Source organism: Phasianus colchicus, chromosome 4 (assembly GCF_987193195.1).
Source record: "Phasianus colchicus chromosome 4, bPhaCol1.hap1.1, whole genome shotgun sequence".
Classification (NCBI taxonomy): Eukaryota; Metazoa; Chordata; class Aves; order Galliformes; family Phasianidae; genus Phasianus; species Phasianus colchicus.
The window spans coordinates 18708022-18734118 of NC_143439.1; the positions used below are offsets into that span (position 1 = coordinate 18708022).

The following is a 26097-nucleotide window of genomic DNA, read 5'->3' on the forward strand; positions in this document are numbered from 1 at the left end:
GCAATTTCCCAGCAATTTCCCATTTTCAGCCCAGTCTGTTTTAAATGGATAAACCACTATGAGCAGTGGAGTCCTCTTAGGAGTGCTTGTCTCCCCTTGAGTGTGGATAAACCTATCTCATCTATAACTATCTCTGTTTTCAGCAGTTCCACAGACCTATTTTCCCTGTTTGCTAGAAGAACAAACTGTTTGTGTGTTCCATTTATTTTGTTCTAAATTTAGTTTTCAACCCTGGCGCTGTTGTTTGTTGCTTTTACTGGATAGATGCTGAGCAATTAAATGTTTTTGCAGCTGGTGTGCTTATAGCTGGTGCTGATGTGGGCAGCGTCTCAGCTGGGCAGCTGCATTTTTGTAATGGCACAGCAGGAATTGCAGGAGGCTAAGAAAGTGTTGGAGGAACTTGACATCTCTTGAGGGAGTGAGTAGTTTTCATCAGTGCTGCCTAGTGTCCTTCATCCTCCCAAGCACTTCTCTCGTTTAACCTGGCTTCTTCAAGAAAGTCAACAATAAACACAAAGCATCATTGAGATTTTATCTGTCAGTAATATTTATTATTTTTTCTTCCTCTGAGTACCCACAGAACATGAACTGTGTTTTTCAAACACTTTATTAGCGATGAAGGGAATGCAGTTGGAACAACACCTCTACCCAGGCTCTACTCTACTCGATTCTGATTTGGTACTGCACACCCACCTGAAATTAATTTAAATGATTCTAAAATTAATAACTTAGCACACTTGCAATATTTGAAGCATTTGTTTTTCCAGTGAACAGCTGATCTAAATTGTTGTCTTTGGTCTTTTCTGGATCCAGGCTGCAATAGCGGGCAGTGCCTCCACTCTGTCCCTGAGAGCCAACAGCCTGGGGTACTTGTCTGCCAGGTCAGCTTTGTAGGACAGGAGCGTTGTGCTGCACACATCCCAGTAGAAATCAGCCCATGTTACCTGGTGGAAAGAGGGAAAAAGTTGTAAACCTGAATTGGTAATCTCAAAAAATTGGGACAACGAATATTCTCAGCAAAAAGAAAGCATGAATGATCTGGTTTTGTGCTAGGTTTTGTTTTCCTAAGTTACAGAGATAGTAACTGTGCTGCGATGCAAGGATTAACTTGATTAAACATTAGTTAAAACAGGTCCTTGCTACTAATTTTGTTTTTTCTTCTTTTTTTAGTATTGTCTCATAAATTAAGCAGTGACTCTATACAGAGTTTGTAACTCATACCTCCACTAAGTAGTACAAAAGCATTTATAATGTCTTGTATCAACATCTAGAATGGTTTAGGAAATGTAGATCTATCCTGGTTTGCTTTCTTTTTCTGATGGCGTGAACAGCTTTCACTATACAATGGAGCAACCAGTTGTGTATTGGTAACAACAAAGAATTATTAAAAAAAAAAAAAAAGTAGTAACTTGTTTTTACAAGATTTCATTGGGATAGCATGAAATCCATAACAGTAATAGTAGTCAACAGTTGCATTTTACTGGCAGTGTCGTTGCACTGAGAGAAACAAAAAATATACTTACAGATTTCCCTACAAACCATTTGTTGTCTCCTAAGAAAGCATCCAAATCTTTCAGCAGGTCAGGGGCTTTGTTGGTGAGGATGTCGTTAAAAGCCTTCTCCTGGGGGAAGAACAGAACACACACAGCGGTCAGCAAAACTGGGTTCTTGAGGATTTCTTAGGAAAAAAGATGAACAGGGAAAACTGGAAAAGCTGATAGATGGTCTGACCCAAGTAGAGTCATCACGTTCCTCTTCGATGGGAGGAATGTGTTAACATCCAAGTACTGATCAAGAATGCAGACAGAGCGGTTATTTAAAATGAAGAAATGTGGAGGCAGCTGCGTTGTCACTGGAGTACTTGCAAGGGGATACTGTGCAATGTAGGAAAGCTTGTCACCTGCCTGAAACACCCAGTACTGGACTCAGTGAGCTGTGCAGCAAGGCAATTTGTTCCCATGTTATCACCCAAGAATGCTGAGATCTCCCATAGAGAAATGTGTGTGGTCATGCCACTCAATAACCTGTGACAACGTGGCAGGAGCCCTGCCATGGATTTGGGAAGAATTCGTAGCCATTCCTCTTGTACCATCTCTCCAGTTCACAAAATCCCGTAAGCTCATTCTTTCCTGCTGTTGGTCAAGTGTTGGTCAGTTGTTTTTCCTTGCCAGCCCTCCTCGCGTGGGCTATGAACCAGGGTTTTGAGCTTTTGCTGGATTTAATGTTGGGCTTTTATGTTAGCAGGTGGTTCTGTTTTTTTGTTTGCTTGTTTGTTTGTTTTTTTCATGCAAAAGTGAGATTTGAGGCTAAGTCTGTATGGGAGGATTCCTTGCATGTTGGTGAGTGAAGGATAAGACTGAATAGTAGTGGTTCTCCACTAGCTGTGCACCCAGAGAAGGTTTTAAGGCTGCTAGTAAAGGGTTAGTTGTTTCCTTGGGAGATAGCAACTTCTCTTGTCACTTGCATGGAAATGATTGAGATTACAAATGACTGTGATCATCTATCTGATCTTTTTCGCACAGTTTGTGCAGTTAATATGTGACCTGGCCACATTTTTAACCAAGCCAAAATTTAGAAGCAGCAGCAGCCTGATCCCAAAAATACCGGCTGGAATACGACCTATATTTCTGCAGATCAGACTGAAGTCTTGGCATCTCCTCCTGCTGTCTGTGAAGAGCTCTGTAACTCAGCAGAGGAGGCTGAGAGGAGGCAACCTACAGCTCCTCGTGAGGGGAGTGGAGGGACAGTGCTGAGATCTTCCCTATGTTGATAGCAACGGGACCTAGGGGAAAGGCAGGCGTGGAGCTGCATCACAGGAGGGTCAGGTTGGGTGATAGAAAAAGGCTCTTCACCTCTTCAGAGGGTAGTGGGTATGGAACAAGCTTCCCAGGACAGTCATCAAAGCCTCAAGGTGCTGGAACTGAAGGAGCACTTGGAAAGCATTCTCAGACATAAGGTGTGATGTTTGAGTGGTGCTGTGTGGAGCCAGGAGTTGAACTCCATGATCCTTGTGAATCTGTTCCAGCTTGGGATGTGCTATGATTCTTTGAATTTGAACTGAGTGCTATGACTGCAAATCACAGCCACAGGTTTGCAATCCAGAAATGTTAGATTTGCAGCCTGTGCTGTAACATATATATATATATATTTTTAGTATCGCCATCTTTTGCAAAATATAGAAAATGAATGAAATCTTCTCGTTACCCTCTAAGTCTCCGTCCTTTTGCACGTCGACCACAAGGTGGTGGCAGTGGACCCAAGGAGATCTATTAGTGCCGGAAATACTACAGACTCCCAGAAAGCAATTTTCTAGATCTTTTGCTCCCCGCAAAGAATGCCATGCAGCATGTGTTCACACAGGCACCTGCGGGTTGCCTGTGAGCACTGCTCCCTTTCACGTTGAGCACTTGAGGCACGGTCCAGGTCCTTGTTTTGGAGAAGTGTCTTGGGAACAGCTGTGCCCACACAGTGACGGAAGAGCAGGGACAGCAGCTCTATGGCTTACGTGCTCTGCTGCACTGCTACACCAGCAGTGCTGTGCTTGTTTCTAAATGTTCAAAAACTGTGAGTCAACATTCCCTTGCCAAACTCGAGGGAAATTAGGAAACTACAAGAGGTCATTAGGAAGCAAAGTAATCAGCATTTTTGAGTACTAAATCCTTCAAACTTCAGATTTTCCCCAAGAAGGTTGGGTAAAGTTTCATTGTTTTTTATTAGTTTGCTAACATTTGGTCCTCCGTGGTTTCTGTAACACAGTATCCCAGCCAGCCCAAGATGTTTGGATAAGGAAAAGGTGGTTGCTTTGGTAGTTAATGAATACACATGCTGCTACATCTCAAATTTCCTGAAAGGTCTGTGTCATCTGCTGAGGACAGAGCTCTGTGAAATATCTGCAATGCTGGCATTAATTCACTGTTCCCTGAGCTACAACCCTGTAGGCTTGCATTTAAGGATGTGATGAGCAAGCACTGGGAGACAGAAGGATGCCAAAACCTCAAGTGATCTAGGACTTGTCTGTGACTGTGTTAAAGTATCACAGCATTACCATGGGCACTGGTGTCTGCAGAAGATCCACACTGGATAGTGGTGGGGCCATGGGGTTTATAAGAAGAAACCAAGGTGTAGGAGCACAAAAAGAAAATGGGACTGAATTAGCAGAGGCAGAAAGATTTGAGCTTTTTGTGACAGGGTACAGATATTACAGTGCTGACTGGAAAGAGAGTGTCCCTTTGAAGAGCAGTTTGATGTATATGCATATGGTATCCTCAATTTAAAATGAACTGGTGAGATGGCTGATGCTGACCTCGCTGTTCCCACAATGGGGGGAAATCTTGTGGAGGTGGAAGGGAGCAGATGACCTCAACTCAGTTAGCTTAGAGGAAGAGCCACAGAGGTCTTCCACCTCAGGGTGAGGTGAGATGATGGGTTGGCATGAGGCTTTTTCCACAGAGGAGATGCTAAGGTACACATGCATGTGGGTTATCTTTGTTTAGCTTAGTGACTGTCTTACCCTCACATCCTGATTTTTCTCTGCCCAGGGGAACAGCATCATGAAATCATCCATGGTGTCCACAATGGCATCAACCAATGCCTGCTCCACTGGAGTCTGACCTGCCAGACCTGTCAGAAGCAAGTGTAAGGGAGGATAGTGACATGTCAGAAATGTTTGATACTCTAGCAGTAAGGTCTATTCTTTGTGAGCATTTCCATAAAAAATATGTGCTATCCAGAGTGTTCTGATGCTAACAATATGCATTTGACTCCCTTAACATTCAAGTGATTATTTCTGACTACAAAAGCAGCACTGCTCCCGATCAGCCTCCCAGCAGGAGACAGGAAGAAAGGTGGTGTGGGAGGAAGGAGGAATTTCTCATAATTTTTCCCAGTCTCATATCACCACATAGATGCTCATCATCCTCTTGCCTGGCAAGTAATAGATTGTATCAGGGATGGAGGAAATTGGCAGTATTGCTCAACATGTGAAAATACATTATGATAGTGCCTTGAAGAATAACTGTGGGCTTCTTACTGTTTCCTCAGCTGGAGAACATGGAATATGAGGAAGTGCTCTTAAAGGCAGGTTATGTTCTCTCTGCTCAGAATAAAAAAATAGTCTCACAGCACTTTGCTTCCCACCCTGTCTTTGGTTTGCTGACGTGCACCACACCACCAACACATCTGCTTTTAAGCAGACTTGTTTTGCACAAGTCTGAATGATAGCTGCTGACCTAAAGCAAGCCCTGACTACTCTGTTTGATTACTTGCATTGCTAAAGAGTCTTATATCATTTGGTATAGCTGGCTGGGTGCTTTCATGGTGTGTAGTATTTAATGATGAGTGAAGTCACCTTTTGTTGTAATCTCTCTGCCTGAACAGAACTGTTGCCTACATCTGCTTCAGAGTGCGGTGGATGCAGTCATCTCAAGTGCTTTCAAAAGCTCCTTGCTTTGGTGCTTTCTGGTTCTCATGATAGCCCAAAGTTTAGCTGCATGGAAAATTACCCAGAGAGCCACTGGGGGTCACAGGTACATGCTTTCTGTCATGCAGAGACAGAAGGGTAAGGTTTAGTGGCTGGGAAAGTCGGACCAAAACCCAGGTGTTAGATGCAGAGGGGAATGCACTTGGATTTAAAAGGGATTCATAGAATTTTATAATCATTTGAGCTGGAAGAGATCTTTACAGGTCACCTAGCCCAACTCCCCTGCTATGAACAGAAACATATCTATAGCTAGAACAGTTTGCTCAGGATTATTTGTGAAGTTTCCTTTCAGCGTACTTAACGTGCAAATGGGAAGCTCTGCCAAGTGATTTCAGCTGTGAACCATAGCACTTCATGTTGCAGACTGTTACTTTGAGCCTTAGTCTTTACTGTGGTCTGATTTTTATTCTCTACATTCCATTTGAGTAGCTCTATATTTTGCCCTAGGGTTCCAGTGACTCACAGAAGTCCTACTCCGTGGTTGGGCTTATTAAGCTGTTAGGTTTTTTTTCCGCTTTTGGCTGTGATTGGGTGTGGTTTTTTTTCCCAGAGCATTAGAGGTGAGTGCAGAACAGAGCAAGAAAGGTGTCAGATGAGTTACCTGATTCTCTGGCGAGGTACCTTGCAATTGCCAGGCTCTGGTGAATGATAACTCCATCTACTTCCAGAACGGGGACTTTGCCGAATGGGATGGCTGGGAGGAAAGAAAAGAAAGAAATGAAATAAAATCGTTGTCCTTAACAGTGAGTTGCACTTTTACCACACTTGAAGGGAAATCTCTGTTACAGCACTTAGCAGTTTCACTGTATTTCTGAAGGGAAATGCTATAGACACGGACTAAAAAGAAAAATCAGGGTAAGGAGAAACCACCTCGCACTGCAAGAAGGCAGCTGTAGTGTAGAAACCAACTACTGCATTTCCTATTTCCTAGGCTTGTGCTTTAAAACCTGAATACATCCCTAGATACCCTGGATTCCTTACAGAGGGAGATTTTCCTTCAGAAGCATATAGTTCCTTTTCTGTTCAGCTTTCTCCTCCCCAGGAAAGTGAATGCCAAGGCTAGGCAAAGTACTACTGAAGTCCTTGTAGTACAGGGTCTGGCTGGGGTATGAAATAGAAGATTGGGGAGACTGTAAAGATGCTTGCTTGCTGTTGTTTTAAATTCAGCAGAAGTATCTGTATTTCAGAATTTTATCCTATGACAAGACTTTCCATGTGGCAGTTCTCCAACAGAGATGATATGAAAGCTTATCTCACTGGGAAACAAGTACAGCTCTCACAGTGAACCACAAATCTAGGATGTTCAAATCTACTTGACTAGGCTTGCATTTAAAAACAAAAACTCAGTCCCAGGGAAAAGGCCTCCATGTGAAGGCAGACTAAGCGGGCATGATAGATACCTGTAAGAATTTGAGCAGGCACAATAGATACATGTGAGAATGAATTCAATTAGTGATATCTTGTATGTCAAAACTTGGGTTTCTGTTATGCTACATTTTGGTTGGCATGACTTCAAGTGGGGCTGGAACATTGGAACTAAGCTGAATCTAAGAAAAACATGGGAAGCTGGAAAATATGAGAATCTAAGGACCACAGGAGTCTAGAGTACGATACAAGGCAGAGAATTCAGGGTGCAGCAGGCCATGCCTAGCAGGGAGGTAACACACTATTCCCTCATCTATTCCAGTTGCAACAAAAATCTTTGCTGGCCCGTAATTCAGAAAGACCCGCAGGGTTGTCTAATGGGGTGAGGGATTTCTTTGACTGTTCTGTAGGAGGCTTATCTGGATGCCACCATGTGCAAGGCAGTGTGAAATTGTCACCTTTAGCATGATGTATATGTTCTTCCTTTGGCCTAATGATCATTTTAGATAGACATGGCTGGGATTGCATTCCTTATTAGTATAAGCCACGGAGAATAGAGGAATCTGTGTGTCAATTCAACTAAGTTGGTGTGTTTAGTGACTGAATTAAATTTCTTTTTTTTCTGCAGGTTCCAATGAGACGAATACAAGAGCTCTGCTACCTGTGAGGTTTACACCTTCTCTCCACAAATGTTACTGACTTCTCTGCTTCTCCATCTCCGCTGCTGACACTTGCTAAGAAGTGCACTCCAGATTTCAAATTTTATGGGATCTCCTGGTGAGTAATTTGGAACACTCTTTCTCCTGAAGTCGATGAGCAGTAGAAGGAGAAAATAATGAAATCTGATGCACTTTTCACCTTTTTATCAAACTAATAATAGTGTTGCCACATGGCTCTGTGATTTAGCATGCAATATGTGAATTACTTTAGGTATGAGACCATTAATATCAAATCTGTATCTGCAGAATGAATTTGGCAGCTGCACAGAACATACAGAATTCCTGTGTGCAATTTTTCCTGCGTGTGAGTAGAGTACCTTTCCTTCCCCAAGCTCAATGCACTGTGAGGCCAGGATGCATGTCAACATCGATGACTAGCAGAAGCGAGGGAGCTCAAAGAGAATTAACTGTATTTCCCCAGGGAAGAAAGCATGCAATGCTTGCTTGTTCTGAAACAATAGGAGCCTTTTTTTCATAGAAGACTTCATATGTTTATTATCTGAGCAGCAAAGTCCTTGAAATTCCACATATTGCTTCACCTGTTTATCAAATCCAGAAAGAAAAAGCACATTCTAAACTGAAGAACTTTCTGGTTGTGAAAATGAGAACAGCCTGGGTTCTGCCACAGGCTAACAGTGCTGGGTGCCCTGGGCCCCAGTGTGTGCAAAGCTGCAGAGCCATGGAATGTATTTGCTCGTACTGGACAGCAGTGCATCCTTCCAACACCCCAGTCCAAAAAGAGATCACACTGCAGAGGTTGGCAAGAGGGTAATAGATAAAGTGTAGTTCAGAACAAAGAATGTTTCCCAGAAGGAGTTTGTGGGATGCCTGCAGAGGTCTGCTAGGGGCACAGCAGTCTGATACAGCTTTGACTCGATCACTGTGACTCAGCCAGATTCTTTGGCAATAACTGCCAGAACACAGCAATGACAGTTCAGGTTGGGAAACTGTAATTGCTTAATCCAAAACAGAGCAGACTACTTTTTTTTAAAGAGTTTACACATGAGGGGGGAAGTCTGACAGCTTCAGTTTGACTGACATTTCACTCTGATGTTCATTAAGTGGAAAATGAAAACCAGCTTATTTGTTTGCTTGTTGAAAAGACCTCAGTGATGGCAAAAAGGGGGGAGACATCTTTCTGACAGCTGAGGAAGATGGGTGAAGATGTGACAGGCAGCAGTGTGCTAATCATCTTCCATGTCCTGTTTCTCAGGGCTGTGCCCAAGTCTGGATTGCTTTGTTTTTTCCTGGCATCCCACTGAATTCTAGGAAATGGCTTGAAGGCACCAGTCATGCCTACAAACTTTTTTTTTCTCAGCTCTGACCTGTTTTCATTAGAATCTGGGTTTTTTTTTGATTATTTTTGCTTTTTTTTTTGTCAAGAGGCAGCATGTATGTTGTTATCATTACTATGCAATGAAGTCTTCAAAGCATAACTGTTAGTAAACAGGACAGCCTTTTTCCTTTCTTTCCTCTTCAAAATGTGATTCGATTATTTTTCTTTCTTGCAAAGAACATAGAACATAGATATTTTTCATGATGGTGCAATGCCTGATATGACTATGCACTGACCTTACTGTGCTGATTTCTCATTGAGTATTGAATTACTGAGCTGCAAATGAGTGCAACTTCTGAGAGGTTTGAAGAGAGTCCACTTGTGTTGACTGTTGTAAAAATCTATCAGTTCTTCAAAAATCTTTAGCCGCACACACAAAAGTGTGGCAGACATCCCAAGGACAGTCAGAACAGAAAACATTTCACAGTGCATTTTCTGCACGTTAGAGGATAAGGTATAATGGATTACAAAGTTGGATTTTCAGGCTGAAAAAGAATTTTTAAGAAGCTCCTTTTTCTTTTGAAGCATTAGTATCCAAAATTCATCAAGTAATGTCCAAGGTCTTAGTATCATGCAGCGAAGTGTCATCTTGCTCTTATCACTTAAAAACTTCCATATTGATAAATTCACAGCATCATTAGGAAATTGTCTGTACATTCATGTTGGAATGCTGTGGGCTGGAATATGTTCTCTGTGAGTACTGGAGATTTCCTTCTATGATTGGAAAAGAGGGATTTGTGTTCATACGTTTGATTGTTAGGTAGGACACAAGTAGTCTTCTCAACAAATGGATGCCACTTGCTTGCAGGGTTTGCAAGAAGACCCCCACATATCCTCTGTAGATGCCATGCATATAGCCTGTTTCCTTTGTACGGATAACACAGCCAGGCTGTGTACTTGCAGACTTCAAGTTACAACGGAAAGCGCTCAGTGATTTCCTTACACCATAGATGTGGGCTTCCATGACTTCCTTTGAGCTTTCTCCTGTCAGTGCTTTTGGCCCTTGCTCTCCTCACTGACATCATATGTTCAAGGAACTTCTGGAGTTCTATGAAATATTATATTAAAACACTGTTCAATTTTCATCATCCATTTTAGGTCATAGAATCACAGAATGGCTTGATTTGGAAGGGACCCTTTAAGATTATCTTGTCCAACTTGTCTGTAATGAACAAGGCCATATCTGCAGCTAGATCAGGTTGCTCAAGGCCCCATCCAGCCTGACCTTGAATGTCTCCAAGGACAGAGTATCTACCACCTCTTTAAGCAACATTTTCTAGTTCAATTGCCAAAAAAATTTCCTTTATATCCAGTCTAAATTTCTTCTTTTTTAGTTTGAAAACTTTTTTCCTTCTCCTGCCACAACAGACCCTGCTAAAGAGTCTGTTCTTTCTTATAGCACCTCTTTAGATACTGAACTTCCTTTTAGATACTGATGTAAGGTATAGTTCATGTATCTCAAGGTGAACAAAGCAGTTCCTGCTCTGCTCCTACCTTAAACGAGAAACTGCTTCACTCATTTTTCTTTAACCTTGATCAGCTAGGGGATTTCTTACATCAGTACATACCTGTGGGCGTGCATATGGATGTTCTTTCTATGTTTTTCAAAACAGAATTAGCAAATGGTTTTGCAAATGTTTCAATTCCCACTTAATCAAATTCATTTTAATAAGGAAAACTAGAATAATCTGCTACTGTCGTCTTAGAAAAACTCTCAGGCAGACACATTCTCCTTTAGCATCCCCTTGTTTTGTTGGTTATCTGATGCAGATAATAGTGGATAACAATGTTGATTTATAGATTTCAAATGAAAACTCCATGAAAAATAGAATGGGTTTGTGATATTTTTTTAAGCATGCTGCTTGGAAAACCGATTCCATGATTGGCTTTAAATTGAACTTGCATATGCAAATTTTTACTTTTCTTTTTATCCTACTCATTCATTAGTTTTAGTGTTGCATGCATTCAAGAAAACTTTGACAGAGGCTGAGTACAAGTACAGGCTGATCTACATCCTCTCTTCTCGTTTCAGGAGGGATTCACTGAAGTATCTGCCTAGTGTTTAACAGTGGATAATTTCTTTTTATATATACCTTAGTTTTGAATGTCTGTTGTGATTGGAACTATGATGTTCATAGTCTCTGATGGATACTTAGCAGGGAAGATGTAGTCTGATGCAAGTTAAAAGCAAGGATGTCTGTATAAATTTCTTCCATCTCATGAAGTCCCCCTAGAGCTGTGGCACTTACTGTCTTCTTGGAGTGCCTATAGGTTCTCACTAAAGTGTTCAGAACTTCTTATTGAGCAGGAAGATCTCTTTGCCCAGCCTCCTGGGCGCAGCCCAGTGGATAGTAACCACATGGACCTGTTTCTCTCTCAAGGACAGGGAGGAGTAAAGTAACTCAGAGCTAAACAGATTCTCTCGAGCCTGCCAGCTATGCTCTCACTTGTGCTTCCTTAGCTACTGAGAAAGCTCCTGCAAAGATATATAGTCTTCTAATTTTCTCCTTCCCTTAGCTCTTTGCTACTTTTCTGCTCATCTTTGCTTTTTCATTACTCATCATCATCTCTGTTCTTTCCACCCCTCACTCACATCCTGGCTTGCCTCAGTTTTGCTCCCAGATGTTCAGTTTAGGTCCTCATATTTCCTGTGATTGATACATCCCAACTGACATGCTCCTTCCCATTCTTCCTCCTGACTACAGTTAAATTTTCCATAGACTTAATGCTAAGCAGACTATACTTAAGTAGTTGAATGTCCCTCCAAACCAGAATAATGGTGCAATCAGGCAGCTGAGATTGGTGTCATACCAAGGTATTTGAATTGGTTAAAGATGAGGGAAATTAAACATCACAGCTATGCCTCTTACTGCCTTTCCTTGTCAAAATGAATTCTTCCTTGTCTTGAAAACAGTCCGTTATTATTTTCTTTTAATATTTAAATTGGATCACAAGAAATACATTTGTCAGAAATGTTGCTTCTTCCAGTACAAGTGTACAGAATACTTATTTTTTCTAAGGCTAGCAGAGGAGCGAGGCCCCTGGGAAGTGACTGGACTAGAGCTGGAGGTGTCCAGCACCCATGTCTCCTGGAAATGTATGACTAGGATGGTGCTCTGCTCCAACTTCAGTCCAGCTTCCATGCTGATGCTATTAAAACTCAGATTTTCTGTGAAAGCCACTGCTAAGCCCTATCTTTTATTCAAAGATCACTACTGTATGTTATTCTAGCAAGATCTATGTAGCAGCATGTGATCCTAGAAACAGGACAGGTACTCCCTCAAAAAATCTTGATCTGCTGTCAAGTGTCTATAAAAATTTATCTATTGGAAATATTTTCAGTACAATAATTAGTCTGCCAAGTTTCCTGAGGCCCTTTTAGGAATCATTCCACCTCCTAAACTGTTTATGGGGTGTTTACAGCTATCAGCGCAATTAAAGCATCCTTTGCTATGACTAAAAGTTCTGTGCAATTGCCATTGCATCAAATTCTTTGAATGAAGCACATTACATGGCTGCTACTGCACGCTAATCCAGTGTCTCAAGAGGATGTTAACTTAGAACATCATTGCAGTAGATTCTCAGCTATGTTGTGCCTTTTTTTCAGTGTAATACTTTATTTTTCTTTTGAGCCTATTATGTGATAAAATACATCTTGAGAGAGCCTATCACGTGATTCCATATAGTTCTCAAATTGTCTAAAGTTTAAATATGGCATATTCAAGTTAAAACAAATGTAAATTTGTTTACTTATTTTGACAATTGACTATGTAAAGGGAATGTTATTTAAAGCTGCTTCTTGATATTCAGCTGTTTTATTGAAGTCTGTGCTAAAGCTGATCAACTCAATGCTTTCTTTGACTTGTTCACTTTAAAAATACAATTTTTGCCTCAAATCTGCACAAAAGAATTGCTGAGTTACAGAAAATGTACATTTACAATGTATGAGACAAATGACACATTTTTAACTTCATAAAGTATTCCCTCTCCCCTACAAAATAAACTCCCACCTCTTGGGTGCAAACAGAATCAAGTGAGACGTTATTTCTAGGCACAAGAAATTACTTATTTGCTTGAACATGTTGAAAGGACCAGCTTGCTGGGGTAGCCACTTGAAAATGCCAAAATAAACAACAAAAAGCATAACACTCTTCTGTCCAAAGTCCACTCGTCTGTTGCAAGTCCAAAATTAGACTTGCAACAGCTGCGACTCTGCTTTCTGAATGACCTTTCTGCACATTAATCTCAGCGCAGACATTTTCTATCTTCCTTTCAATTGTAGAGGAAAACTAAGAAATAAAGAATTTCTTTCTTCAGAACAGTGGCAGTATTTTCGATTTTGTATGAGATGATTTGGGCAGTAGGGTGGCATTTGTTGTGAAATCATACCTTAATTTTTTGGTAACTGATGAAACAAACTTTATGCGGACAATTTGAGCTCTTAGAAAAACTTAAATGCTTTGATTTGTTCCCTTGAGTCATGGACTGTCATTGTCCAAACTTGTTAAAAGAACAATGTCCTGTCTCTTAATTGTTTTTTCCTAATTTATTGTACTTCAGGTTTTGCAGTAAGCACACATAAATTCTACTTGCAGACTCTGCAGTCAAAAGTGATTTTAGATTTACCTAAGTCAAGTGGGTGACTCATAGAATGGCTTGGGTTGGAGGGGATCTCAAGGACCATCAAGCTTCAACCCCCCTGCCACAGGCAGGGCCACCAACCTCTGTATCTAACACTAGACCAGGCTCTCCAGGGCCCCATCCAACCTGGCCTTGAACATCTCCAGGGACAGGGCATCCACAACCTCCCTGGGCAGCCTGTGCCAGCACCTCACCACTCTCTTGGCAAATAACTTCTTCTTGACATCCAACCTAAATCTCCTCTCCTTCAACTTAAAACCATTTCCCTTTGTCCTGCCATTATCCTTATAAAGAGCTGACTATCCTCCTGTTTGTAGGCTCCCTTTAGGTACTGTGAACATACCTCATTGTGTGCAAGTTTACATAGCATTTTGACTGTGTGTTATTTATTAACCTCTCATAAATATATAATAATGTAATTAGTTCAATGAATTGGGCCAATTTTAATGATTTTTGAGGGTTACAAAATAATCAGTGTATCAAATTGCTATTATTTTAGCTGTGGTTACAGCAAAAGTAGCTGTAATTCCCCCTAATACTTTAGCACTCTTTTGTTTTCAGCAGGCTGAGATTAACTGGAATCTACTACTTTAACTTCTATTCTTACAGGAGTAAGCACAGTGCAGGCAAAATGGGGAAAATATACCTGATATTCATCAGAAGTCACCTCTAGAAATGTCTAGAAATGACAGCAATTAGATCTGTCAGCCTTTGTACATTCAATGGGTTCCAGGGATTCCCTCATTTCACATTTAGTGTTGAACAAAGCAGTAACTGAACATTTTGGCAATGGCCCTGTAACCCAGTTTCCTGAGGACTGGTACTTTTTCAGATAGCCATTCCCTCTTCAATATGCTCCTCCACAGAGAGAGCTGAAGCCCATTTTGAAGATTCAGCCCAGTAGAGAATCCAAGTGGCTTATGTTATGTTGTAGTGTTAAGATGCACAAATCCTATACAACCTAGCTGAGAGGAATTTCTTGCTAAGTCATGCTATGTGAAGGCAGTGTTTGAGCACGTGAGGGCAGATCTGGACAGTGACCCTTGATCATGTACAGTGCAAGGCTGTTAACCTTTAAGCACCACTGCTACCTTTTATATAAAGCTTAGCTTAATGATTAGCCTGTGTCAGATAATTTGTCTGGAAATACTGTGAGTGAGTAACTATTGCTTCACAGAAAAGGAGGATGTGGTAGTCATCAACTGGTTGGTCTCCAAGCAATTTCCTTAGCAGTATTACTTTGTTTTGCACACAGAACGATATCTTAACTCTTATTTCAGGTGATAAACGTCTGAACTTGAAAACTGCAGTGCAAACGCCACTGGTGGTAAAGGCCACCATTACATAGGTATTTGAATTAGGTAGGGGTCAGTGAGCCTTCCAGAAGCAAGAGATATAATAGTACTTTCTGACACGCAGCCAACTATTTCTTCACAAGCGAAATCTTGGTCAAATTAGTATGATCCATTTGAGTTTCCATCGGCTGACTGAATGGAAACAAAGCCTGAAATTTTTAAACCAGTAGAAATTTTGCACAGATCATAAAATCATCAAGGTTGGAAAAGACCTCCAAGATCATCCAGTCCAACTATGTGCCTACCATCAGTATTTCCACACTAAACTGTGTCTCTTAGTACCACATATAGATGTTTCCTGAACACCTCCAGAGATTGTGATTCAACCATCTCCCTGGGCAACCCATTCCAGTGCCTAACCAGCCTTCTAGAGAATAAATTTCTCCTAACATCCAACCTGAATCTCAATGAGAGATGTAACATCTTGACCTTGACCTGCTGTTTGAATAGCTTTTCCTATGGTGCAAACTGTAGGTGTTTCTATAGCCTGCAAGTCACTATGTTTGCTTTATCTTTTTAATTTGTCTTACTGGAATTCCTGAATTTTGTATACTGGCTTGATATGTTGCTAATATTCTCTGAACTTTGTTTTGGGACATAAGTTGGTGTGTGCATCTGAATATGTGCACACTTAAATATAAAAATATCTTATACAGTTATTTCCTCAATTCATCTGAATTCTCAAAGGAGGTTTTGTTAACTTAAAAACACATAAAATGGAGCACTGTAGCCTGCAGCATACTCTCAGAAGTCTGGGAAGAGCTGTGCTGTTTTTGGGAACAACAGTACTGAGACATCCCTTTTGATCTTTTTTTCCCCGTCTCTTTAAGTAATCCTATTTCTCTCTTTTTTTTTTCTCATCACTTTCTCTCTTTGAAGACATTTCTTGTTGCAAAGTTGTGTCTTTAGCAGTTCTTTTCCAATCTGGCTTTCTAAAACTGGAATGAAGGCTGCAGTATGATCTTCGAGACCAAATCTAAAGAACCCAGGAAGGTGAATATACATTAAGTCAGCTTTAGGCATGTAGTAGTAAAACCAAATTGGTTAGGAGTAAAAGCCTATTTGAATGACCACAGTAAGTCATTTTAGGCTGCTTGAAGATTTGTTTTTGGAATTCTGTGAAAGCATCAGGAATGCTATTTTGCCCGTGTTGGATCTAGGCAATAAAATTTCCATATCCCGAGATTGAATGTGCTTCTGATTGTGAAACACACAATTACCTCCTAAACTGTTTTGATTTTGACATCATTTCTGGTGGAAATTTTGATATAAGAATCTATGCTACTTACTTGGCTTAATTTTGGGCCAGTCCGCTCCTTCCAATCTATGGTCTTCATACTTTATGCCTGAATAGGCAAAAATGTAGCGGCTGATTTCTGCTCTTCCTCTCAGGTTGAAGTACGTCAGCTTGTAATTGGGCATGCTGGATCCCTGAAAGGGAAATCGCCAAGTTACTTGAAATATGAGCAACAGTCTTCTTAGCAAAGCACAATCTATGCTTGTTAATGAAATGTGCTTGTACAACGCAAAGAATGTATTACACCAAGCCATGATGTGTTGTATATTGCAATCCTTGCATTAGTCATTTTGTTCCGATTAATCAGCCACAATATTCGGACACAGGCTCCTTAGATGTCTCCAGAAAGATGACTTGTTTTTTGCAGATATTAATAACTCTCAGCCTAGGCTTGCTTCTGTTGCTACTCCAAGCTCTGGCCGTTTCTATGAAGTGTTTGATCAGAGTGCACATTTAAAACCATCTACTGTAACAGGAAATAAATGCTTTGTCGAACAGACATTTGGTTCAAGCTTGTCCTGCTCACCTCTACTGCTCATGGAGATCTGCATCTAAGACTTAATCAGTAGAACTGACAAAGTATTGAAATTTGACTCATTAGCTGTGATTACCCAAGCAATGAGCAAAGTCTTCTGTAGCAGTTATAATACACTGTGATTTTGAGAAAATTAGCATCAAATTCTTGCAAGTCCTTGTTTAGAAGCCAGAAGAAAACTTAAAAAACTTTGTTGAGTTTTCAAGTGAATTTCTTCCTTCAGTGCTAGTGTGGAGTGACACTGCAGGGTGGTTTAATTTGATTCTCAGTGTAACAGGCAACAATGGAAAATGGTTATCAGGTGGGTTGTACAATGTGGATGGTTCAGGAACGGTGAGCAGGCAAGGTCCCTTTAAACTAAAAATAAGCTTTTATACTCTGTGCATGCAGCACTTTAATATGAGTTAAGTATGGGCTCAGCTGAGGTTTAAATGTACTGGCTAAAGGAAATTAAAACAACCACCCACGACTTTCTCTAACACAGAATTCTCTCATCAAGAATTTTGCAGCCTTAAAGTAGATCTTACATGTCATTTATCATCTTTTTGATATGCATCAGGCTCAGAGTGTTATTAATGAAACGTGCTACATAGATAATTTTCATGGCACCAGTAAATAAAGAGAACTTTTTAGTGATTAAGTGCTAATAAATGGCCTTGCAAGAGAAATGACCTCCTTTTTAGTCATCTGGCCTTGGAAAACGTGTCTGAAAGCAGATTTATCATCAGCTTTCACTTCAGAGGGAGAAGTTCTTTATTCGGGAAAATGGGAAAGCTTGTATTTCATTCACATTGAAGGGAGCAAACTGCATGTGCGACTTTCTCCTTAGAAGTAAAACCATCTGCTTTCCATAATGAGAGAAGTAAAGGAAAACAAAAATAATTCCAAATGAGCACAGTGGAAACTGCTTTATTTCCCATGAAAGATGCCTTCTCCCCTATAGCACACAGCTGGGTCAGAAAAGCTCATCATCCAAAGGAGGTGTTTAAAAGGTGCCGGCTGTAGTAGGAAGCAATTGCAACCACCAGGGTTGCAGTGGGTGAAGATATCTAAGTGCTTCAGAACAAAGGTACCACTACTGTTGTCTTTAAAGTCAAGGAATTGTGTTGTGGTTGGTTGGTTGTTTTTTTTTTTTCATTCGTGTTGTAGAGAAGATGGAAGCTGCAGGCAAAATAAGTTATGTGAGTGGTGTGATTAGTATTCTAGATGTATTATTTACTGGCAAATGTATTTGCTGTTTGGTAAGTAGAGCTTACAGGTTACTAGCCTGGCTACTTCTTTCTCTGTAGAGAATGTTTTTGACAATTGTCAAGTTCTCAAGCATGCTTTAGGTATGTGATTTCTGTGATTTCTTTTTGAGGGAGAAGGGAGAAAGGTAGAAGAAGGGACTAAACAAAAAGACATTGCTTGTTACATTCTTATTGCCTTATAGGCTAGGAGAAAAGCACTGATTCAATCTCCGTTTGTAGGGGATGCAACCTTTAACGTGCTAAATCCATGTAACTGTCTGTTCTGTTCTCCAGGGGTGTCCACAAATTCTTTTCTTCTCTAATGAGTCCAGTGCAATTGACATTAGCTACCTCCCATCTGCAGCCTGAGCATCTTGGCTGCCCCGATTCTTTGTTAGTGGAAAGTTACCAGTAGTTGGGAGGCACTGAGAAGAACAAAGATAGAAGGCTGAACATGTGGTACTATGTATAGACCAGGCTAGAGATAAGTGAAGCAGAATGTCTTTTTTGTAGTAAGAATTGTGAAGCAGCCTGATTTATACCACAAGAGAACTCTACGCATAAAAGGGGAAGCTGCGTATCATCAGGAGCACTGAGATGATGTAAAGAAATGAGAATTTTGGCAGTATACTATGAAGCCTTTCTGAGAGCTGCAGTAGGTTGTGGAATGTTTTAGTCTGCTGAGGAAGTAGTGGAAACTATTGTTTCAAGTGTTTAAAGCAAACCTAAACAAATTTCTAATAAATACGCTGTAAGGAGTAATCAAACATTTGCAGTGCTGATGCACTTTAAGACTTATGTTTTTTTTCCATCTGTGAACAACAACAACAACAACAAAGTGACCCTATGAGGAGTTTACCAAAAAAGCATGACATCTTAGAAGCCTCTATAGTTTCACTGTAGGCATGTTTTTGTAAATGTTTGTAGGTTTTATTTCTTATTTGTATTCATTGTGAAATGTCAGGAGTAGCACTTTCTAAACAATTCCACGTTGATTTCTTAAATGAAAGGAAAGGTTGTATTCTGAATAGCTATTTGCCAAACACTGAAAGAAAGATGGTAACATTTTCCATTTATTCTCCTTTACCTCATTCTCCTATCGTGTTTTGTAAAGGAATGAAACATGAGGAGCAAACTGAAAACTTGTTTTAAGAAAATTATTCCAAGCGATTGAGAAACATCAATTCTAGGAAAAACGAATATTGAAAAAAATAACTTCAGGTAAAATGAAGCCTTAAAGTGGGTGATGGATCTTAATGCCCACTTGAGAACATGCAGCCACCTGCTTAGTGCTGTGAGGTCTGTTCAGGTTGTCATAAGACGAGTGTTTATAAATGCAGAAGGGGAGTATATGATTTCTGCTGGTAAATCTGTCTTCTAAGAACATGATTTTTATGTTCTTAGATGTGTTTGTTATCATGTTTTTTCTTGGCTGTTTGTTCTTTGTTTGTTTTTGTATTTTTCTTTCTTAAGATATGAATATAGCTGAAAATGGAGAAAACTGGTCTGTGGCTGGTATCAGTGGTGCATGGAGCTGTGCAGGGCATCTCGGACTCATTTCATTCTATCTGTGTGTAGGAGGGGTCATCCTCTATACAATTCATCAGTCAAAGTCCAGGTTAAAGTTACAGGCTTCTTAGGCATCTTACAACACATTTCAAGTAATTCAAGTCAAATATATGTCTTTATGGGGAAACTGTATTATCTGATGAGTTTGGAGTCTTTTCTTTCCAGTTGTAATTGGGACTAAACAGTCAACTTGCAAACTTCAAACAAGATTGAAGTTTAAAAGCTTAGAAGGAATCAGCATTGTTATCTGAGAACCAAGATGCTGGGTTTCAGATAGTGATACTACAGAAAAGTTACTGGCAGACTAGAAACTGTACAAAGAAATCTGGAGGATGCTGAAGTGAACAGTTCTGTGTCTGCAAGGTGTGCAATGCTTTTGCCTGTCCTGAGTAAAAGTGTAGGTCCTTTGTGTGTCCATTTCCATTTCTAATTCACAAATGCACAGCATGCATTCTACTGGTATGACGCACCCTCGTGCAGAGACCTGGTGTGCTCTGTCCAGCTAAACTGAGGAATGCTGGCCTTTGTAGAAGTGCTTTATCATTTTCCTTGAGAATCCAGCATTCAAAGTAATGCAAGGAAATATTCCTCAATCTCCTTTGATTGTACTTTTCACTGTGAAAAAACAAGGCCTTCTCTTTCCTAAAATAGATAGGCTTTGATTCCATCACTGTTAGAAGACTTTTAAAAGCTGGGTATTCTCTTCAGCAAGCAAGAGGAAGAAGTGTTGATCTGAGGTTCATCAGTGTGTCTCTGCAGACCAAGTTGTCTGCCTGGAAGAGGTGATGCATTGCTTTGTGGGGGCTGTTCAGGGTTCAGCAGCCAAGAGCTCACCAGGCACAGGTGGCTGTGTGTGAGAAATTTTGAATGTTACTGATGAAACAAAAATAAGGCTAGGTCTTGGCATCTCCCTGAGGGGAAACCTGCATCTTTGAAGGGTGTGAGAAGGTAACTTGGAGCCATTTGTGGCAAGGAAGGTGAAAATCTTCCCCTGAAGACAAGAGAGGTAATGGATTGGTACCTCTGTTTATTTTACAATAGGACACCAAAGATTCTTAAATCTTTAGTTATCTTTCTGCCAAGAAGTATCTTGCTTTATGAAGTGGAAAACAGAGATCATGCCCTCCCTAAGCAGTACGGTATTTGAAATCTGAAAGCCAACTTTCTGAAAAGCAGATGTCTCTTCCCACTCCACCCATTTACAGAAAATAAACATTTTAATTTGTTCCCCACCACCACCTCCTTTTTTTTTTTTTTTTTCCAATGCCAGATAGCAATCAGGCTATCTGGATTGGAGAGGAAAACTTAAAAAAAAACAAAAAACAAAAAAAAAAAAACCCTGCACCCTCCTTTCTGTTTAAAACATAAATCATCTGAAGTAAATGTTTATGCAATTTTATGTAGGACTGAGTTTTGAAATAACAAATCCCAAATGTAATAGTTACAGCCTGATACTCCTTAGCTTGGTTTTTGTGATTAGGTGTATGCACAGCTATAAGCGTGTGTGTGTGTATATATATTTTTTTTATTATTATTTTTCATGGACATTTGTGTGTCATTATCCAGTGCATTTGTTATTGGCATTTGTTAGTGGCAAAATTGGCCTTTCTGTATGTGGAACTAGCCACAGAGTGTTTACAAAAAGAGTAAGGTAGCAGTACTGCCTTGGAATTTAAAGGGTACCTTCCTTCCTAATGCATTTTCAGTGTCCTATTCCCCTAAAGCTTGCCCTGTATCCATCGCTGTCCTTGGGAATAATTCCTGTTAGCTGCAGCAGGCCTTGGGTCGTTGTCCAGCCTGGAATAAGAACCTCAGTGGGAGATGGAGGAGGAATCAATAGGTTTGGGTCCTAACTCTCTTTTGTGCTAGGTTTTTGTTGGGGTCAAAGCAAGTGCTGGATGAAAGAATGGTTCTGTACATCCGAGTGCATGCTTAACTCCATGTGAGTGGCTAGATGCGAGTCTTGTGCATTCACATGATCGTTCTGAATCAGTCACTGTGATGGTGGCCTGCTCAGAACAGCAGTGGAACAAGGCTCCTCAGTCTGCTTTGTCTGGCAGACTTCTTGATTTAGGACCCTCAGTATCTGTGACAATTCTGCTTTCTGTTTGACCCTCAGGCATTTTTTTTTTATTTTTTTTATTTTTAGTTCCCTGGTCCCACTTCGATTTAAATAAATATTGAAACAGTTTTGTACACCTCCCAAGCTGTAATGAGTTTCAAATGGGTAAATCGGATACCTGAGATCCACGGACACAGATAAAATTGCAAGTGGAGAAATGTCAGGAAATAGCCAGAAGGAGTGGCTAAGTTGATTTTTCATGAGAGACTGTTTAAGTCTTATTTCCTCATTGGATGTTTAAAAATTCCTTGAAGTGTTTTACGGTAGAACAAAAGTCTAAATAATCATAATTCTTGCCAACACCAGTCATTCTTGTAAAACTTGTGCCTTGTAGTCTCTGTAGTCTTCAGACAAGCCAGCGCCCTCCTTTTAACTCCCCATAAAACAAAGAGGATAGCTGCAAGTCACTACTGCTGCTTAAGTGCGTTAGTCAGCTCTCCATAGGCAGCTGCTGGTTTTGCCTGAGGAATTTATGTCCTTGCCCTGAATGCTCAAGTTCAACACCACAACTTTTTAACTGCTATTTTGGCTACCTAATATCTTTCCTCAGATGTGAGGTTTTTTTTGTTTTTTTTTTTTTAATGTTTTTTTAATGTTTGTTTATTTTTGTTCCTCTCCTTGTATCCCAGCTACACCAGCTCCATGTCTGGACTAGTCTAAACTGCTTTGTTCTTCAACTGTCACCTGCTGTGAATCTGCAGTGCAACTAGCCAAGATTAAACAATGCTGCAGACATTAAGAAAAAAAAAAAGATATTGACAAGAATGTGTGCCCCCTCAATTTACCACACATGCAAATATGGGCTGATTTTATTCAATTGGCAGAGGTCTCCAGCACTGCCCACCAGGTCTTGTGCACCCTCCTGATCTGCCCTAGAATGGTGGCACACACTGCTGTCAGACCCAGTGCTCTTATCTCCTGTTGTGGTGGTGTTTTTCCATTCAATTTGACATTAATTTCACAGCAGAATAAACCAGAGGAGACAAAGGTCTACATTGCTCTTTAAACTTCACTGGTCTTCTCAAACAGTGGCAATGAGAAGTGTGGACCTGCAGCTTTGAAGAACACTTGGCCTAAAGGCTGGGGATCACCTACATCTGGTGATATATGTCCTTACTTATGTTCACAAACTGCTTGACATGTAAATCCCTACACTTAGGAGTAATGTACTTACTGAGCAGTAATTTTTGGCCATTTTAGGTTTTTTTTTTTTAATAATGGGAACAACAGGCAGAGCTTAGCTCTGTGACTGTGCAGACAGTGCCTGTGCCCAGAACTTGGTACAACATATTTATCTGAGACAAGCAGCTAGAGACTGGGGCCCTGCATTTGTTCTTTTTGGCTGGCAAGTTATTGTACCACAGCAAGTTTTTGAAGCCCTTCAACTCCCACTTTTTGTACATCCTTATGCGTTATCATAGAATGGCTTGGGTTGGAAGAGACCTCAAAGATCATCAGGTTCCAACCACCTGCCATGGACAGAGTTGCCAGCTGCTAGATCAGGCATTAGACTGCTGCCCTGGACCCCATCTTACCTGGCTTTGAATGCCTCTGGGGTTGCTGCATCTACAGTTTCTCTGGGCAATCTGCACCAGTACCTCAGAAATTTCTCTCTGGGAAAACTTCTCCCTGACATCCAATCTACGCATCCGCTCCTTCAGCTTAAAACTGTTTCCCCTTGCCCTACTGCTATCTACCCATGTAAGAAGTTGGTTTCTCTCCTGTTTGTAATCTCCCTTTATACACTGAAAGGAGACTTGCTTCTATTCTAGCTCAGCTCAGCACAAGACTGTATTTGAAGTATCCTGGTATTAATTATCTGTGAGTAGGAGTTAGCATAGGTAGACTCTGAAGGTCATAATGTCCACTCTCCCACTCCCACAAATATCACCAGGTGAAAAGTAGGCAGGTGGTATCACAAGATTCCTCTGCCATTTGTTACCCAGATTCAAAGCATAGAAATGCCTGTGTGTTATTAGCTGAATATCCTTGTTTTCTGTCCTGTTTCATTTCAGGCTCTTACTCTTTTAAAGAGTCATTCCAGCACTACTTTTCAGTACTTCTAGGGAGGGGCAACTCTGAGTATTTAACTTTCTCACTACATTGCTATAGTTTGTTTTATGGGAGTGCTAGTAGGCAGACTCCAAATATGTGCAGTTGTTTACACTGAGTATGAGCTGTGTAGATATGGCAAATTTTATTTATTTTTCTTCAAGATTAACTAGTAACAGGGTGAATATATTTCAAGTTTGCAGCCTACATGGTAAGCCTTCATATATTCCTGTACTTATCTTTCAGCAGCATGGCATGCAACTTGCTGATTAGCAATCAACAAGTGGCACACCAACCTAACCACCAATGGCTGTTAGTGTAATAAATTGGTAGTGAGATTTTGCTCAAAAGTTATGTATATTTTCTACAATTCTTTGCTTTCTAATAGCTGAGTAGAAGGCTGTGCATGACAAACAGCTACTAGAAATCTTAAGAGCAAACCCTGAGATTACAGACTATCTCCATCAGTGGCATAGGAGTTTGCTGCTTTGAGGGTAACAATTGTAGCTGCACAAAATGGGAATTCAAGAAGTCACCTTGTATAATGGATGGATTTCAGCAGAGAAAATGTGCCCAGGGCAATTCTGCACATAAACAATTGAAGGCAGTGAGATTTTAAAGAAAAAAAATCCTGGACAGATACTCAGAGAATCCTTTTGAAGAGAAGATAAAAATTGTGTTTTTGAATGGAGAAAAATGCATTAGGTAGAAGCAGATACAGGAGGATTTCTTTTATAAAATAATAGTAGGAATTAGAATGAGAGTATGTTAATCCATTGATGAGCCAGAGAGCAGGCGGGAATTTGGAAAATGAATAGAACAGTGCGTAAAAATGACCTAGAGGAACTGGTTAGTGCTGCTTAATATGTATCTAATTCTCTGACATTAGCCTAGATTTGTTTTGGTTACATAAGCAAGTGCATGTGTCAGTCATTACATCTAGCAGAATATTGCTCTAAAATTTTCTCTTGCTTACTGAAAGCCCTCTGCAGAGCCCTGCATGCTTAACCCTCATTAGTTTTTTCTGCCTGCCTTTCCTATTGAATGCATTTCTCTGGTAATTATCTCAAGTATGAAAGCTGCTCAGTGCTGATTGCATCAGCTGCTGACGAGACGTGGGGGCTTGCTGCAATCTGCAGAAGATATCAGATCTGATCTGATGGAATACGTCTGAGAAGATATAGCTGAAGCTTGTTTGAGGCAGTGTGAGCACTTGTACAGGTGCCAGGCGTACAGGTGGAAGTTGATGATTGTAAGCAGCTAAAAAAGGGTTATACAGACAGTGCAGCAGATGTTTAGAACTCAGAATTATCCTCGGTATGCTAGCAGCCACAGCCATAGACTTATGTTCAATAAACTTAACAAAATTATAAAAACTAGGTACTCTCAGAACTTGTTGCACAAATAGTATGATTTGTAGAGAGCAAATGCTGTGCAGCTTTATAACAGCAGAAGGAGATCAGGAGAAGAAAGTCAGGAGAGAAACCAGGTTCTTGCAGTAAGCAAAGCTGAAACAGAACTCACTTGGGTGCAGTCGTACGTGGTCCCTTCCTCAGTGCACAGGAGCTGCTCTGTGAGAGCTGGCCCCGGTGGAAAAGGCTTACATATAGTGTTTGTTAACATGCAAACCACTCCCCCAATGACAACTATGCCAATCGTAACTCTCACATGAGCTCACAAGGCAAATGCATCATTTTCTAGGAAAAGCAGCAAGCTTGGGGATTTTTTTTTTTAATTACTAATTATTACACTGAGTTACTGAGCCAGAAGATTGTTTGGTGGGTTTTTGGTTGTTTTTTTTTTTTTTGCCTTTTTTTTTTTTTAAATTAAGCAGAATGCAAAATGATTCTTTGATCTCTAACAAAAAGCCATTCAACTCTGACTGCATTAAAGGAGAATATTTTAAATGGCTTACATTAAAACACAGGAGACAAATAAGAAAAACAAAAAATGCAAATTCAACTTGCAAGCACTTTCATGAAGAGATTCTCACTGCTAACAGTAAAGGGGGAAAAGGGGATTCTAGTGAACTCTGCTCATGAGTAACACTTGCTGGTAGTCCACACTCTGTGTTACTGTTCTTGTCATTTGTGGAAATTAGGGGTGTTTGGTTTTCTGTTGAATAATACTTAAATATCTGAATGATTTCTTATATATTAACGTGACCTTTTTGCCTGTGTCCCAGTCATGAGCAAGGCTGAATACTAATACTTACAGACTCTTTCATATAATTCATGATTTTTTTTTTTTTTAACTTCACTATTCTGTTTTCTGAAACAAACCTTTGAGGATCATTATATTGTATTGAAGACATGCAACTTGTAAATTTTTTATATACAATAACTTTAGGACAGTGAAACAATTATACACCGCTAAATTTCCTTGTGAGGAGGTTTGT

General features: G+C 40.3%; 1 protein-coding gene and 1 long non-coding RNA gene across 2 annotated transcripts in view; one reads left to right on the top strand and one right to left on the bottom strand.

The window, feature by feature from the left end:
* Window positions 1–506: 506 nt before the first annotated feature.
* Window positions 507–25309, bottom strand: HPGDS (hematopoietic prostaglandin D synthase). Its single transcript, XM_031607502.2, has 6 exons — window positions 25224–25309; window positions 16185–16326; window positions 6081–6173; window positions 4511–4620; window positions 1524–1622; window positions 507–944 (listed from the first exon to the last, which is right to left on the bottom strand). Exons 2-6 carry the CDS (start codon window positions 16315–16317, stop codon window positions 780–782), a joined length of 600 nt encoding a protein of 199 aa, XP_031463362.1. The 5' UTR covers window positions 16318–16326; window positions 25224–25309; the 3' UTR covers window positions 507–779.
* The window catches only part of LOC149918098 (uncharacterized), a 36734-nt gene continuing 17808 nt past the window's right edge, over window positions 7172–26097 (top strand). The window contains exon 1 of the long non-coding RNA XR_016465863.1: window positions 7172–7621. This is a non-coding gene — a long non-coding RNA (uncharacterized LOC149918098). The remainder of the gene's footprint in view (window positions 7622–26097) is intronic.